This window comes from Anser cygnoides, chromosome 12 (assembly GCF_040182565.1).
Source record: "Anser cygnoides isolate HZ-2024a breed goose chromosome 12, Taihu_goose_T2T_genome, whole genome shotgun sequence".
Taxonomy (NCBI): Eukaryota; Metazoa; Chordata; class Aves; order Anseriformes; family Anatidae; genus Anser; species Anser cygnoides.
In genome coordinates, this window is record NC_089884.1 from 7,039,407 (window position 1) to 7,053,071 (window position 13,665).

Here is a 13,665-nt window from a genome sequence, read left to right on the forward strand (position 1 = left end):
AAATACCCCCCATGATCTATATACTCCTGAAAGCATGATCTCGTTCTCAAAACTGCTACAGATGCCTTGCCTCTGTAGAACAAGTTGAGTGCTACATGCTATAGAAAATCCAGCTGCTTATTTAAGAATAAAAGGATACTATTTAGAATCCAATTTCATGTTCCTGAAAATTTTGCATTGCTTTATTTGTTGCACTTAATATTCATATTAAAACTGTATTTCAGCAACTGGGCCAAAATCCACAATAGCATCATTATATTTGTCTACATAGAATTTAACAGCCCTTTATAAGCACAATATACTATCTGTGTATAAGAAGAAATTTGATTGACAGTGGTCTGGCATTTTTAAGGAAAAGTGCTTTTGTTAGGGGAAAACCTCGCCCTTGTCCTAGCTTCCATTTGAACACACCATTTGAGCAATCATACCTTTTTCAAACTTTAATTAAACATTCAATACCATTGTTACAATAGATTTAAAACTATGGACAAGTGGAGTTGAAATCACAGCCACAGCAGCAAAGCTAATGAATGTGCCCATTTTCACATTGGTGTTGAATTCTTAATTCTGTGAGTGTGTGGGCCATTAAATCCACACGTTGTTTTAAAATGTATTTGTCTGTAATTTTGCCTATCTTGGGGTCCTAATAAGTCACTACACAATGAATCCTTTTAGCTGCCAAATGTCATGTGGGATGCAAGAAGAAAGAGCAGGGTGCTTGGAGTTTTTTGTTGTTGTTGTTTGTTCGTTTTTAAACTGTGCCACAGGTCTAATACTTCCTTGTCTTTTTGTTTGTTTGTTTGTTTGTTTTCCCCAGAGGAAGACAGATGTAAATTGTACTGTACAGCTGAAGACTTTGACTTTTTCTTTGCAATGTCCAGCAAAGTGAAGGACGGAACCTTGTGTTCATCAAATAAATACGATGTTTGCATTGATGGAATTTGTGAAGTAAGATAATAATTAAGTTTCTTAAAAACTTAATGTCTAATTTTTTAAGTGGGCAATTGACTCCTTAATAGAAAATGCAGCTGTGACTTCAAATTCCCTTGTATCTGAGTCCTTTACTTCTGCCTTTTGGTTGCAGCAAGTAGGGTGTGATCATGGACTTGGTTCCAAAGCTGTACTGGATGCTTGTGGAGTTTGCAAAGGAGATAATTCAACATGCAAGTTCTTTAAAGGCCAGTACTTGATCCAGCACAAAGCTAATGGTAAGGAAAGCTGTTCCACATGATCATCAACTTGTTGCTCTGCTGTATCCCCATGTAATATATATATATGACTCCTTGCTCATTAGGGAGTGTCTGAACGTCCAGATGTGAACTGAAAATCACAGGGAGAGTGAGAGAAGAGTTCACGTTTCTGCTGTTTCTTGGTAACAAGAAAGCTATGAACATAAGTCTTGGTTAGTTAATCTGCAGGCATTCCTCTTGTTTCTTAAGCCACTTTTTCCTTTTACGTGTGAATTTCCTCTTTAAAAATAATTTAAGATTCATGCAAGTGGGTCAACAGTTCTGACTGGAAGGGGACAATAGAAGATATAAAAAGTGATACACAGCATAATGCCAAATGTGACAGCATTTCCACATCCATTTTCAAATTAAGTTGATGGGAAGCAATCCAGTTGATTCAATGGATGGTCCAATCACTAGGATGCGGACTTTTCTTTAGTGGACTGTCACGGGCTTATTGTGAAATCCTCTCACCTTAACCTCAGTTTCTCAGGCATAAAATGGAGATAATAAATACTTCTTTACCCACAGAGTTATTTTGAGGATCCATTTATTGATGATTGTAAGACATGTCAATACTACAGTGAGGTATGCCAGGAAATCATTTAGGATATAGCAATACAGAAATACAACGCTAGGAGAATAAGCTAAACTGAATGCTCTGCAAAAAGAGCTGTGTTCCACGTGTGTTGAAGGTTGTCGGTAGCATCTTATCTGACTGTAGAATGAAGTAGGTTTCTAAATGCTCAGATTGCAATGAGTCACAAGAAGGAGATGGAGTGATATATAGGGCTTTGTGGGAGCTCTCTGCATCCCAGTAAATCTCACCTCAAAAAGCTTGCCCATGATTGAAGTGGTACCTTCCAACTACTGCAGGAAACTACAGGGAAAACATGATAAAACAGTTACAGTGAAACTACCATTAGTCTGTTCTGCATTTTTCTAAGGTAAACTTGCTTTTTCTTGTCTTCAATCACAAAGAAAAATTCCAGGAATTGAAATACCTCTGAGTTACTCTGATTACAGACTGCATCAGCGGTTAAAATCAGATTTTTTTTTTTCTTGTATCTTTCAAACTGACTCAAAAAGGGTAAACCATCTCTATCTGTATGGCAATTGAAAAAATGTTGCTTACTTCTTTCATTTCAGACTACTATGCTGTGGTCACTATTCCAGCAGGAGCACGCAGTATACACCTCCATGAAATGCAAATCTCAACCAGCTATCTTGCAGTGCGCAACCTCAGTAAAAAGTATTATCTAACAGGAGACTGGACAATTGACTGGCCAGGAAAGTTCCCTTTTGCTGGAACAGTTTTTGATTATCAACGCTCTTTTAACCATCCAGAGAGTCTATATGCAGCAGGACCAACTAATGAGACGCTGGTCTTTGAAGTAAGCTTTCTTCTGTTTATTCTTCCCTTGATGTCTATTACAGAATTAGTAACGACAGCTTTAGCTCTGTGCTGTAGCTCTCAGAGAGATTAAAGAATAGTGTTGAGTCACAATAGTATTCAGACTTAATTGTGTAGTCATGCTAGATTGAAAGGCCTTTCACCAGTTCATCAAGGTTTGAAGTTTATTAAATGTCACAAGTTCAGTGAAAAGAAAGGTGCGTAAAACACTCCATATAGCATTATTTCTCAGTTGCTGCACAATGGTAGTAGAGATTATAAGCACATCCCACAACTGCTGTACAATAAAATTCAGAGATGTAACAAATAAATTTAACATTATGGATAGGCTTAAGGTAACAGCTTCAAATAATGCTTTAGAAAATGCAGGCACAAGTAGCCCTTTTTACATCTATTTTGGGACACAGGTGATCTAAGTACCATACCTTAGGCTCCTGTGTAATTTCTGTTGATTCCGTTTTATTGGTGATAGCATCTAGAATAAAGAATTTCATATATGTTTATCTCCCAGTCAACTTCATTCCACTTACTCTGTCTGCCAGATGTCCTGTATTGAAACTATATTTAGAAGAAAGTAAATTTGGTGCTTCTATGGTTTGTTTCAGTGTTACGTTTTTGAAACTGGTCAAAACTGGTCTTTTTTTCTAAGAAAAATCTCCTTCTGCATTGGGTTGCTTTTCTTTTAAAGTGCATCAGAACATCTGAGGGTCAATTTCTGGCTAAATCATCTAAGTCTTTACTCACTGTTAGCTATATCAGTTTGCCTCCTTTGTTAGAAAGCACCAGCAAATCCATGGATTTTTAACTTGTCTGTTACATCTGTTTTGATGAACTCTTCCCTGTGAGAAGGAAGGAGCCATCCCCAGAAGGGATTCAATTCCTTCCCACATCTTCCCACAGTACCCTGGTCAGCCTGCTATCAAACGCATAGCTTTCTCCGGAGTGTACTGGGGGAGCTGGTGCGCGAGGGCTGTACCCACTCTCTGAGGCAGCAGGCGGTGGTTCTTCTCCCCATCACGTAACACCGTAACTGGAAACAGCTCTCTGCAGAAGTTTAGCAGGACTGGTGAACCAAGAACTCTGCATCCTGTTTCCATTACACAGCTTTGTTCTGTTAAGCTTAGGAACACAGCAAATATAGACTGTGATATGAAATATATTCTTCAAGGATTATTTAAACTTTCACAGCTATTCAGTAAAGATTTTTATTTTGAATACTGAAGAGCCTTACCATTACTCATATTGAGTAATGTACTTAAACATCTATTTAAGCACCATTGAAGCTCATGAACCTTGAACACATGTTAAAGTACTTTAGGCTGGACACATGTTTTAGAATGGACAGTTTGACATAGGCTAAAGCTGTACATTTTAACAAATTGTTATCATAATTTGCAATGGCATTTCAAAATTTTTTTTTCTCAGTTGAAGAATTTTAATTTTGTGTGTGTAGGTAAATAAGAATATTTTAGTTGAAAGAAGTTTTGGCCTACAAGTCACAGACATGCTTCCTTGTCTGCAAATCATTTCCAAAATAACCTTACACCAAAGAAACAAGCACACTTATAAATACTACAAAATGCTAAGCTGAACTCTCAGGAATCTTATTTGTCATAATACAAAGTAAATTGAACTGTATTATTATAGAACTAAAGTATGAATAATAAATTGCCTGTAAGATGACTTGGCTGGATATCATGCAAATACTTCACAGAATAAAGATTAAAGAAAAAAATATTTCATTTTAATGCCAAATAACACTTCTATTTTCATCCTATCAAATTATGCTAAACAGTTTTATTAAGATTTAACATTTAACTTGAGGCTATTGCTCCTATGAGAGCTTATTTAAGCTTCCCTTCTATTTTTATTGAAATACCTACACCACTGGCTTTCGTAACTAGGGAATCTAAGAACTAAAAATGTTAAAGTTAACGCATTCCCCAATTATATATATCTATCAGCTGTAGTAAAGTTTATTATTATTATTATTATTATTATTTTGACTCTCAGTAATTTCAGCAATGTTCAACAAGCTGAATTCTGGAAAAATGCAAAATACTGTGTTCAGAGATCTGCATTATTTATGCTTTATCAATAAATAAGCAGCAAAAATGCCAATGAAAAACAAAGAATACACTTTTATGAGGAAACACACGTTGCTGAATATCTATTTCCAACAGTAATGATGAAACAAATCCTATCTAACTTTAAGCATACAAAATAAGTCTTGCTAGCAATTTTTTAAATCCAATTAAGTTGATTTTCAGTAAGATGAGGCTTTCCAGGCAGCAGACCTCAACTTCTGTAATGTTTAGATATTCTTTTCATTATTTGCAGTTATGTTGTATTCAACACCAATTTAATAATTATTTTCTGGATTAGATTTTTTTTCCAGAAGAATTCACTGGGAGTCCTTGTAAAAATGGATACTACAGGGACTAAGAAACTGAATAAATTGCATGCATAAATACAGGAACTTTTATTATTCAGGCGGGCACAAAATACATGTTTTTGTAGGTGTATTTATTGCTGTTCCACTATGATCTGAAAGATAGATTAGCACAGTTTGTGCTTGTTTAATTTTGTAGTCATAGTTTTGCAAGACATTTGTGTGGTGACCCAAACGATCCAGGTTTTCAACCGCATTTCTGGATGCAAGCCAACCTGCATGCTTCCAGAAAGTTCAGGTTACGCACATCCTCTGAGCAGCATTCACAGGAGAGGATGGGACCAGTGCTCTCCAGGTATGGGTCCAGACAGGTCTGGCACATCTGTGCTCAAGGCAATCTCTTCCTGTGAAGTGCAGTCATTCTCCAAAATATTTTCTTGAAACAGACATCTGAAGCATGTGTTAAGAAAGAAGGGTGAAGCCTAAATAAGAAAAAGAGTCTTAAAATTCCCTATTGCCTTGCATATCACAAGTAATAGTTCAGCCTTGCAGTTCAGCTAAACGTTTCATATTTATGCATTATTGTATAGCATGTTCCTGTGCATCCGTTTTTCTATCAGGTTTTTCAATAGCTACGCTGTGTCATTTAATCAGACTTTGCAGTCCTAAACACTATTCAAAAGTGGATGAGAGACAAGAACCAGAAAGTACTTTTCTTTTTTGTCCTGGAATCTTACCAAAACAAAACAAAGCAAAAATAAACAACAAAAACACATATACATATTCACATATATTACATGTATGTAATTATGGGAACCAGTCATAGCAAAGAAGACAAAGAGCAGTGAATCTGTAATTTAACTAGGTTGTGAGAGAAAAAAAATACAAACTTAATGGCCAAATATTTTCTGAGGGGGAGGAGAATATTTTGAGAAGAACGTGGTATTAAAAGTGTAGGACGAGTGTTTCCTGACCACAACTACTGGAAGATTTAAATGAAATTCTAGAGTTCATCAGAGCCTTTTCTGGATTGTCCAAGAAGTAAATTCACAGATGGAGGGAACGCAAAGCAGTGTAAACCGGTGCCCTTTAGAATTTGCATATCCTTCTGAAATTGATGTTGGTATTATTGATACGTTAGTGATTGTGGGTTCGTAGAAACCAGTAAAAGCCTAAATGAGAAATAGACACGGGTACCGAAGGCAGTTCCCGAAATGTCAAAATTCAGGCTAGATGAAATAACAGACAAAGGTCAAAGTGGTAGAAACATGATAGTTAAATGATAATCTGGGATCAGAAATTAATACCAGGTTTTTAAATATGGTTTTGGTAGCATAATTGTCTCATCTTAAATGGAAACATATTGGATTTTTTTAAGGTAGTTGAATGTATTCAGTTTATTTATTTATCTGTCATTTGGTCAAAGGTCATTTGGGCACCACTTCCATTTAAAGACCTCAACAGTGTTTTTCTGTTAACCTGAGGAGGAATGAACAGTAAATTCATCATTCATTCATCTAGCTTTGAAAATGAGGGCTGGCAGTGGTCACCACTAAATGCTGAAAGTACTTTCCATACGGGGCTAGCAGGGACATTGGTGTCAGAGGGCTCTACTGATACAGATCTTGTGTGAGGGCCACGTGTGACTTCCATTTGTTGAAATATTCACTCACCCTCCACAACTAAGTCAAATTACAAGAAAGAGTCTGAAAGCGCAAGAAAAACCCGCACTGTTAGGTTGGCATGAAAAATATTGCATGACCAGGGATCGATAAACTAACTTAAAAACACAGTAGTTCAATAATGTGGTTTTCCCTTCTACCAATAAAGTGAGGAAGAATGGATTGATTTGAGAACTCAAATCTGATTTGAGAAAGCACTGTAAAGCTTTTCAGGATGAGATAGAATCAGTATCCTCACTGAAATTTACCTTAAACTTGGTGAAATATTGTATCAAGGAATTGTGAAATCTTGGTAAAAAAACATGGTTTACTTTGACAACAGTAAGTAACAGTTGGAAAGGATGCTTTATAAAGAGGCAAATATTCATGGGAAGAGAAGGTGAATGGAGCTTCAAAGCAGGAAAATGTCTAATTAAAACCAGTAAATCACTTCCTCTTTGCCAATAGGAAAAAAAAAAGAGGGGAAAGGAGGCCAGGTGGAATGACTTTACTGATGATCTAGCTGCCACTGGGAGAAAGCCAAGTTGCAGTTATAAAACATTACATTTATTATCAGCTACTAGATGATAAATTTGTACTGATTTCCCCTAAAGAGAAAGTAAGTTAAAGAGAACTAAGATGTGCTTATAAGATACAGATGTTGGTTCAATACAAACAGATAAAAGGGTTTTCCTTTAGTGAAGAGAGACTAGCTGGACAGTATCCCTGAAGGTTGTACATTTAGCATGTGAACAGTAAAAAAATCGAGACACAATAACAACAGAAGATAAATTTGAAACAGCTGAAGTAGAAATGAGATCATAAAGGACCTTTCAAGGTTACTGTTTTTTTGTGATTTTTTTTTTTCCTTTTAATGACCTTAGTGGACTTTCTTGAAAAACAATAGTTTGTCATAAGCTTTTAGTTAAGATTTTGTTTAAAGTGACTTTAGAAATACTGAAGGGATAAAAACCCTTTTGTTTTAAGGTTTGGCTTAAGTAACCGATGTAGATGCAATTCTTCCTTTGCTGGTGCTTTTCTCTACAGGTGTTCTCCCACTTTCCTTGGAAGCTCCTGCTGTTGGCCACTGTCAAGGCATGTCAAAGCCCCAGCAGCTGCCCATTCAAGCCAGTGGTCCTGTTCTAAACAGGAACAGTTTTCCACCAGCACATGCTCCATGCTTATATTTACACTACTGAAAACAGAGTAAATTCATGAAAGTCAGTGGAATTAATCTTGACTGATCAGAGAAATCAGAATCTGGCTTAGCATGTTGGATGTTAAAATATATATTAAATGGCATGTAGATTCAGAGTGGATATAAACTGCAGGTCTCACAAGCATCTTTCTGAAAACCAAATCGAAAAAGCCAGACACTAGTCTTCAACACAGCCAAACTTCTTAGTCTGCCCTTATTGGTGTAACTGATGGCTCACTGGAGATAGCTCAACTCCTCCACATCTACCTAAAGAAATTATCAAAGACTTACAAAACAAGGGAGTGACCCAGGAAATGTAGATGCAATTTGAAGCTGCAGATCAAAGCTACCATGTGCGCTGGGGTTCAAAGTCTGGGCTCATGCCCATTTTGTAAATTATCCCCATGTAGAATGAGTAAAGATGAAAATACATGAAGCATATATGGATAAACAGTAGCTATTCATTTATCTGGCTTTTTATTTAACCTCACCTCAATTCTCTAGGTGGTATAAGTGTATTACTCCTTCACAGAGATATGGATTCATTTTATAGCTTGTTAACCTGCCAGACACTTGTATGCTTTCCTGTATATTAGACAGAATATTATGGGAGAAAGAGGAGTTTATCTTGTCTAAATTAATCTATTTTAATTCAGTGTATTGCAAATGACTTCACATACACATCTTACAATAAAAGATACCTTAAAAGCACAATGACTCAATCGTAAAAAAGACATTGATAGGCTCTTTAAAATGTTGACCTTCGAAAAGGAGTATTGTATTAGAGACTTAGGATAGCCATGGGGAAAAAAAGAATCTCAAACAAAGGAGCAGATGCACGGCTAGTTTAGAAAATTTATTGGCTTAGCTTTGAAATCAAAATTAGCAGCAAAAGGAAAAGGTTCTTTACTCAGGAGAATTCAATTTATCCATTGTTTTAACATTTTATGCCCTAAGCAAAAGCCACAGTTCTTTTTCTTCAGAGTAGATCTGGCAGATTCCAGCCACAGAGTCTGTGGTTTTCAAACTCAAGAAGCTGTAAATTTTATAACTCTGCGCCCTGCGGTCAGAGCTGCTGAGTGTTGTGTCTGAAGTCAGGTGGCTGGTGTGTTAAAGGTAGACATTAAACAGTTCTATTGAGGAACTGGAAATGTTTAAGGAGGTTGTTTGCCAGCTGTAAATTTGGGAGCAAATGCCAGTTGGCTGAAAAGATGCTGGAATGCATCCAGTTAAGTAGACTTGCACTGGAGGTCTTTCCAAATTTGTAGGTCTGATAACTTGGCTGTATACGCAGACTTCAGTTATTGGGTTGTTAAGGAAGGGCTTTATAATGAATGTTTGAAAATACGAAAAAGAAAAATTTTTATATGCTCATTACTTTGGCAAAATTGTAACTTTGCAATAGCATTGCATTCCTGATGAAGACTTGGTTCAATGTTACACACTGTATAACATTTTTCAGCTGAGTGCCAGGGACTTTATATGACTTTGTGTCCTACAATATTTTGTCCCCAGTACTTTTCCAGAGTTTGATTTTGCCCTTTTTCTTTGTAGCTGGCATGATACAAGGATGAAGGAGACCTGAATGTAATGCAGCTCCTGCTTTGTAAACATTCCCTCTTGTTTAATAAGTGGGAAGGGTCTGTAGTTTTGGCTGCTGGTTGGGAGAAGGAGAGGAAGTTACAGACTTCAGCTCTTTCTTACAATTGGATCTACTTTCCAATGCACAAGAAGGGGGTGTAGCCTAATGGCATGAAATGTGTACGGAACAGCCTGCATGATGTACAGGATTTACCCCACAGGCACTCACTCAGCTGGAGGCTGCAAGGTTCTGACATCATCGCATGGTTCTCCGAAGTGACAGACACTAACATATCTTGTTCTAACTCGTCAGACATCATTTGCTCTCATTCCATTTGCTGTGTTGAAGCACCAGGAGAACATTGCTCCAGAGGAGTAAAACTGGTTGCAACAAAAATGTTATTCTTCTCATCCTCCTTCTTTTGTGTTCTGAATTTGTTGCTCAGGATGCATTTGTTTTGTTTCTTACCTCTACTACCACCAAGTAAAGAACAATTTCAGTCTAATATTTCAAGATATTTGTGTTAGGTAAGTTTTAAGCTTTACGGTTATTTTGGCCACCGGCATAGCACAGCTTTGTGACAGTTGTCAGAATCAAATGAGGCAAGGGCTCACCCTTACATGAGGTCTTGAGGCATGGACAAAACATCCTCCGCTTTTGACACACAGCTTACAAAAGGGCCAGGTAGAATTTCAGCCCATGCACTTGAAACAACATATAGCACCTCGGGAAATGAGAGAAAGAGCATCCTCATGGGTTTGGGAAAGAGGAAAGAGACTTTATCTGTTTGTTATTAGGCAGGTCTTTTCTATCACAAGAATAAAATAAAGCTATTGTCTGAAATTGTATTTGAACAGGCCCAGTAAATGTTCTGTTAATGAAGAGTGACTTTATGCCCCCCCATTACTGTGAATGAAGTTCTGTGAGGAAGAGTGGCCCCAGCTATTAGCAGTGAAAGCAGAGGAGCTATACTAACACTAGATTTTGTGGTCTTGTTCTTCGTTTGATATACTGACCTTCCACAGTTGCTAAATAGCAACTAAATAGGAACACACTAAAAATATATTTCCACAACCTGCGGAACCTGCCAACCTGTTTTGTTCTAGAAATTTTGACACCCATGGGCTTGAAGGTTGAGATTCAAAGTGACGGTGGAATAGCTGCTGTAACAGAGTTGGACTTTTTGCCATCAGCACTTGTATAGCTTTCTAAAAATCAAAACGGATAAGGAGACATTTTCCTTCACCTGAAGGGGCTGCTAAATCTTATAAAACATTCACTTCACAGCGGACAGTGATGAATAGTCAAGGAAAAAAGAAAATCCTGAAAAAAAGTTACATTGATAAGGTTTGAATAGGGCATAGTAAATAAGGCACAAATCCACACGGTAAAGAATGAGCATGAAGTAAAATACGGAAACTTTGTCACATGCTTATTAGTGAGCACTGAATGTTGTAGAGGCTTTCACTGTCACATAAATTCTCTTTTGCAATATGTAAATTTTCAGAGTATTTTAAAACTCTTGGTTCCATTTTAAAATGTTGTTATATTTCTTGGTCTTAAAAGACAAGAGAGTAAATTTGTTGATATTTTTTGAACCCTATCTATATAGAGATCAGTTCTATCTGCATGGGTGTGCTTAAGCACTCAGGTTAGACATCACACAAACTTAACTGACAGTGTCTGCCATATTTCATTAATAGTTTGAATAGGAATCATTACTGTAAAGTGGAATCATACTCGAATTGCTAGTGCTTATCAAAAAGCATATTTTGGAACTGAGGTAAACCGCACCTGATCTTTACATTGCTATGACCAGATCCATACTGGTGAATAATTAAAACTTAGTAGAGCTCTGTAACTGTACACTCTTGCACTTTTTCTATTAAGTATGAACATAAATGCACTTTACTGCCAAAAGTAGCTTCTAAAATAAATAAATTGCTAAATACAGTTTTCTCCCCAAGTTTAGGTATGTGTCAGATTTTCATGCATCTTGCATTGATTTTAATTCAGACTGAAATTAATACAGTGAATTGGAGGAAGCTGTCTCCATGAAAGTTACAATATAATTCATTACTAAAATATTGCACCTCCAAGAGGTAGATTGCCTGAGTTAAGTGACAAGGATTGTTATTGTAGCCAGTAACCACACTGTCTACAATTTTTCTAACACATTATGGTAAAATCAAGAATAAAAGATTTTTCCAATCCTTTTTTTCCCTGTAGACAAGGCATCCAGGGACAGGTCCTCTGCTGGATTGAAGCTTTTTCAGTTTCAATCATCTTAAAAAAAAAACAGCTGAGGGTCTGCCAAATGAAACTTATCACCAGTCAGCACAGAAAAACATTTTTTACAAGGAAAAAAAATCAATTTTATACCCTCAGGCTCAAGAAGTGAGGAAGCCATCTCTAACTCTATTCCCAGTCCCCACACAGCTATACTACTGCTTTGCTCAAGCTTCTTGCAGTAAAGCATTTGAGTCTTGCTTACTCAGTGAGCGAATGCTTCTTCATTCATAGAATCATAAAATCATGGACTGGTTTGGGTTGGAAGGGCCCTTAAAGAGCATCTAAGTCCACCCCCCCCTCCACAGGCAGGGACAACTTCCACTAGAGCAGATTGCTCAAAGCCCCATCCAGCCTGACCTTGAATTCGTAGAAGGCATTGTGGAAGGATCAGTTAGCCTAGTGTTTGCTGGCTAGAAGATAGGAAGTATCTCCCTTCCCCAAATCCTTAATCCTTCCACTGCACTGGCACAAGCAAACTCCAGAACCTGCCCATGAGCCCCCGGTGAAGGCAGGGATCCGCCTGTTAGGAGTCCATCTCAGGAGACGAGCACGGAGTGCTGGGCCATGGCCAGTGACATACACTGTATTGCCAAAAGTCCAGACAATATTTCATGTCTACTGAAGGTATTTCTGCTTCATCAGTCCAGTCAAATGCCTTCTGATTTAAAGGAGCATTGTGCTGGCATTTCTGTACTCTGCTTATATGTCCTGCGGGTGCTGGGCCAAGCAAACACTTTGCTTTTAAGGAATTACTTTGATGAGTTTTAGCTTAACAAAGAATCAGGTCTCCAGCAAATTCTTTCACAAACTCTGTGTGTGTAAATATGTTATGTGTGTATCATGTTTAGTTCATATGCCTTCCAAATGACAGAATCCTTTTTTTTAACTCCTCTCTCCCCGCTTCTTTTTTTTTTTTTTTTTTTTTTTTCCAAACAAACCCCAAATACCCCTCTCTAGATCCTGTTACAAGGCAAAAATCCTGGGATTGCTTGGGAATATACATTTTCCAAAATCAACACTGAGAACAAGACATCTGTCAAAAAGCACAGCCACTCCTGGGTGACGGTGCAGTCAGAGTGCTCAGCTACTTGTGGTGGGGGTAGGTAACTTTCTAATTTCCAGTGCTCTTCTTTTTCATTTTTAAGGCATCTCAAACATTTCAGCTGCCTTTAATTTTGAAAATTGTTTATAAATACAGACAGAAGGTTACACTGAACACCTGGTCCTTATTTTTTACCTGACAACTTATAACATCAATGAAGTACCGTCACACTTCCTTTGTAGTAGAAAAAAATCCTGGCAGTCTCAGTTCATGTCACTTATGGGGAGGACAATCTGTAGGCATATAATATCTTGCTCTTGAAGTAACATGGAAATTAACTATGTGCTTTGATGTAGTTGTAATTTGGGAACATAGAAAGATAACAAATAGTACAATTTATCTATCTGTAAAGAGTAACTGAAGACTAAAGTGTTATAAAGACCTTTATTGACAGTTGCACCCTGGTCTCACTGTTTAATTACAAATATTTGAGTTCGGCCAGATTAAATTCCGAAATTCTACGTAAGATAAAGGTTTCTTATTAACATATTCTTCTAGGCATTTGCTTTGCTCAGAACATGTATATTTTAAAATCCCAGATGCTCTGTCAGTCAAAGTAGGATGTAGTGAAAGCAGGAAACTGGCAAATGGGAAATCCTGGAAAAAGAATTGAGAGCAAAAAAAATATTGGCCTTTAAATCAGAACTGGGTCATATAAACAAGATTGTATGATGCAGCTGTCTTTAACGTCAAAGAACTGGACTAGATGACCATGGAAAAGCCATGTTATGCTCCTGTATTGGCAAAAAAAAATGCAGGTGAAATTCAGGAATATCTTTTTAGTGTGTTGTTAGA

The 13,665-nt window shown here is 37.2% G+C and overlaps 1 protein-coding gene across 11 annotated transcripts in view; it reads left to right on the plus strand.

Annotated features, from left to right (window-relative positions):
- The window catches only part of ADAMTS18 (ADAM metallopeptidase with thrombospondin type 1 motif 18), a 188,539-nt gene that overhangs the window by 158,837 nt on the left and 16,037 nt on the right, over positions 1–13,665 (plus strand). For all 11 annotated transcript variants that reach the window (XM_067004174.1, XM_067004173.1, XM_067004168.1 and 8 more), the window contains 4 exons: positions 818–948; positions 1,085–1,208; positions 2,379–2,623; positions 12,726–12,867. In XM_067004174.1, coding sequence (XP_066860275.1) covers positions 818–948; positions 1,085–1,208; positions 2,379–2,623; positions 12,726–12,867 — 642 coding nt within the window. The remainder of the gene's footprint in view (positions 1–817; positions 949–1,084; positions 1,209–2,378; positions 2,624–12,725; positions 12,868–13,665) is intronic.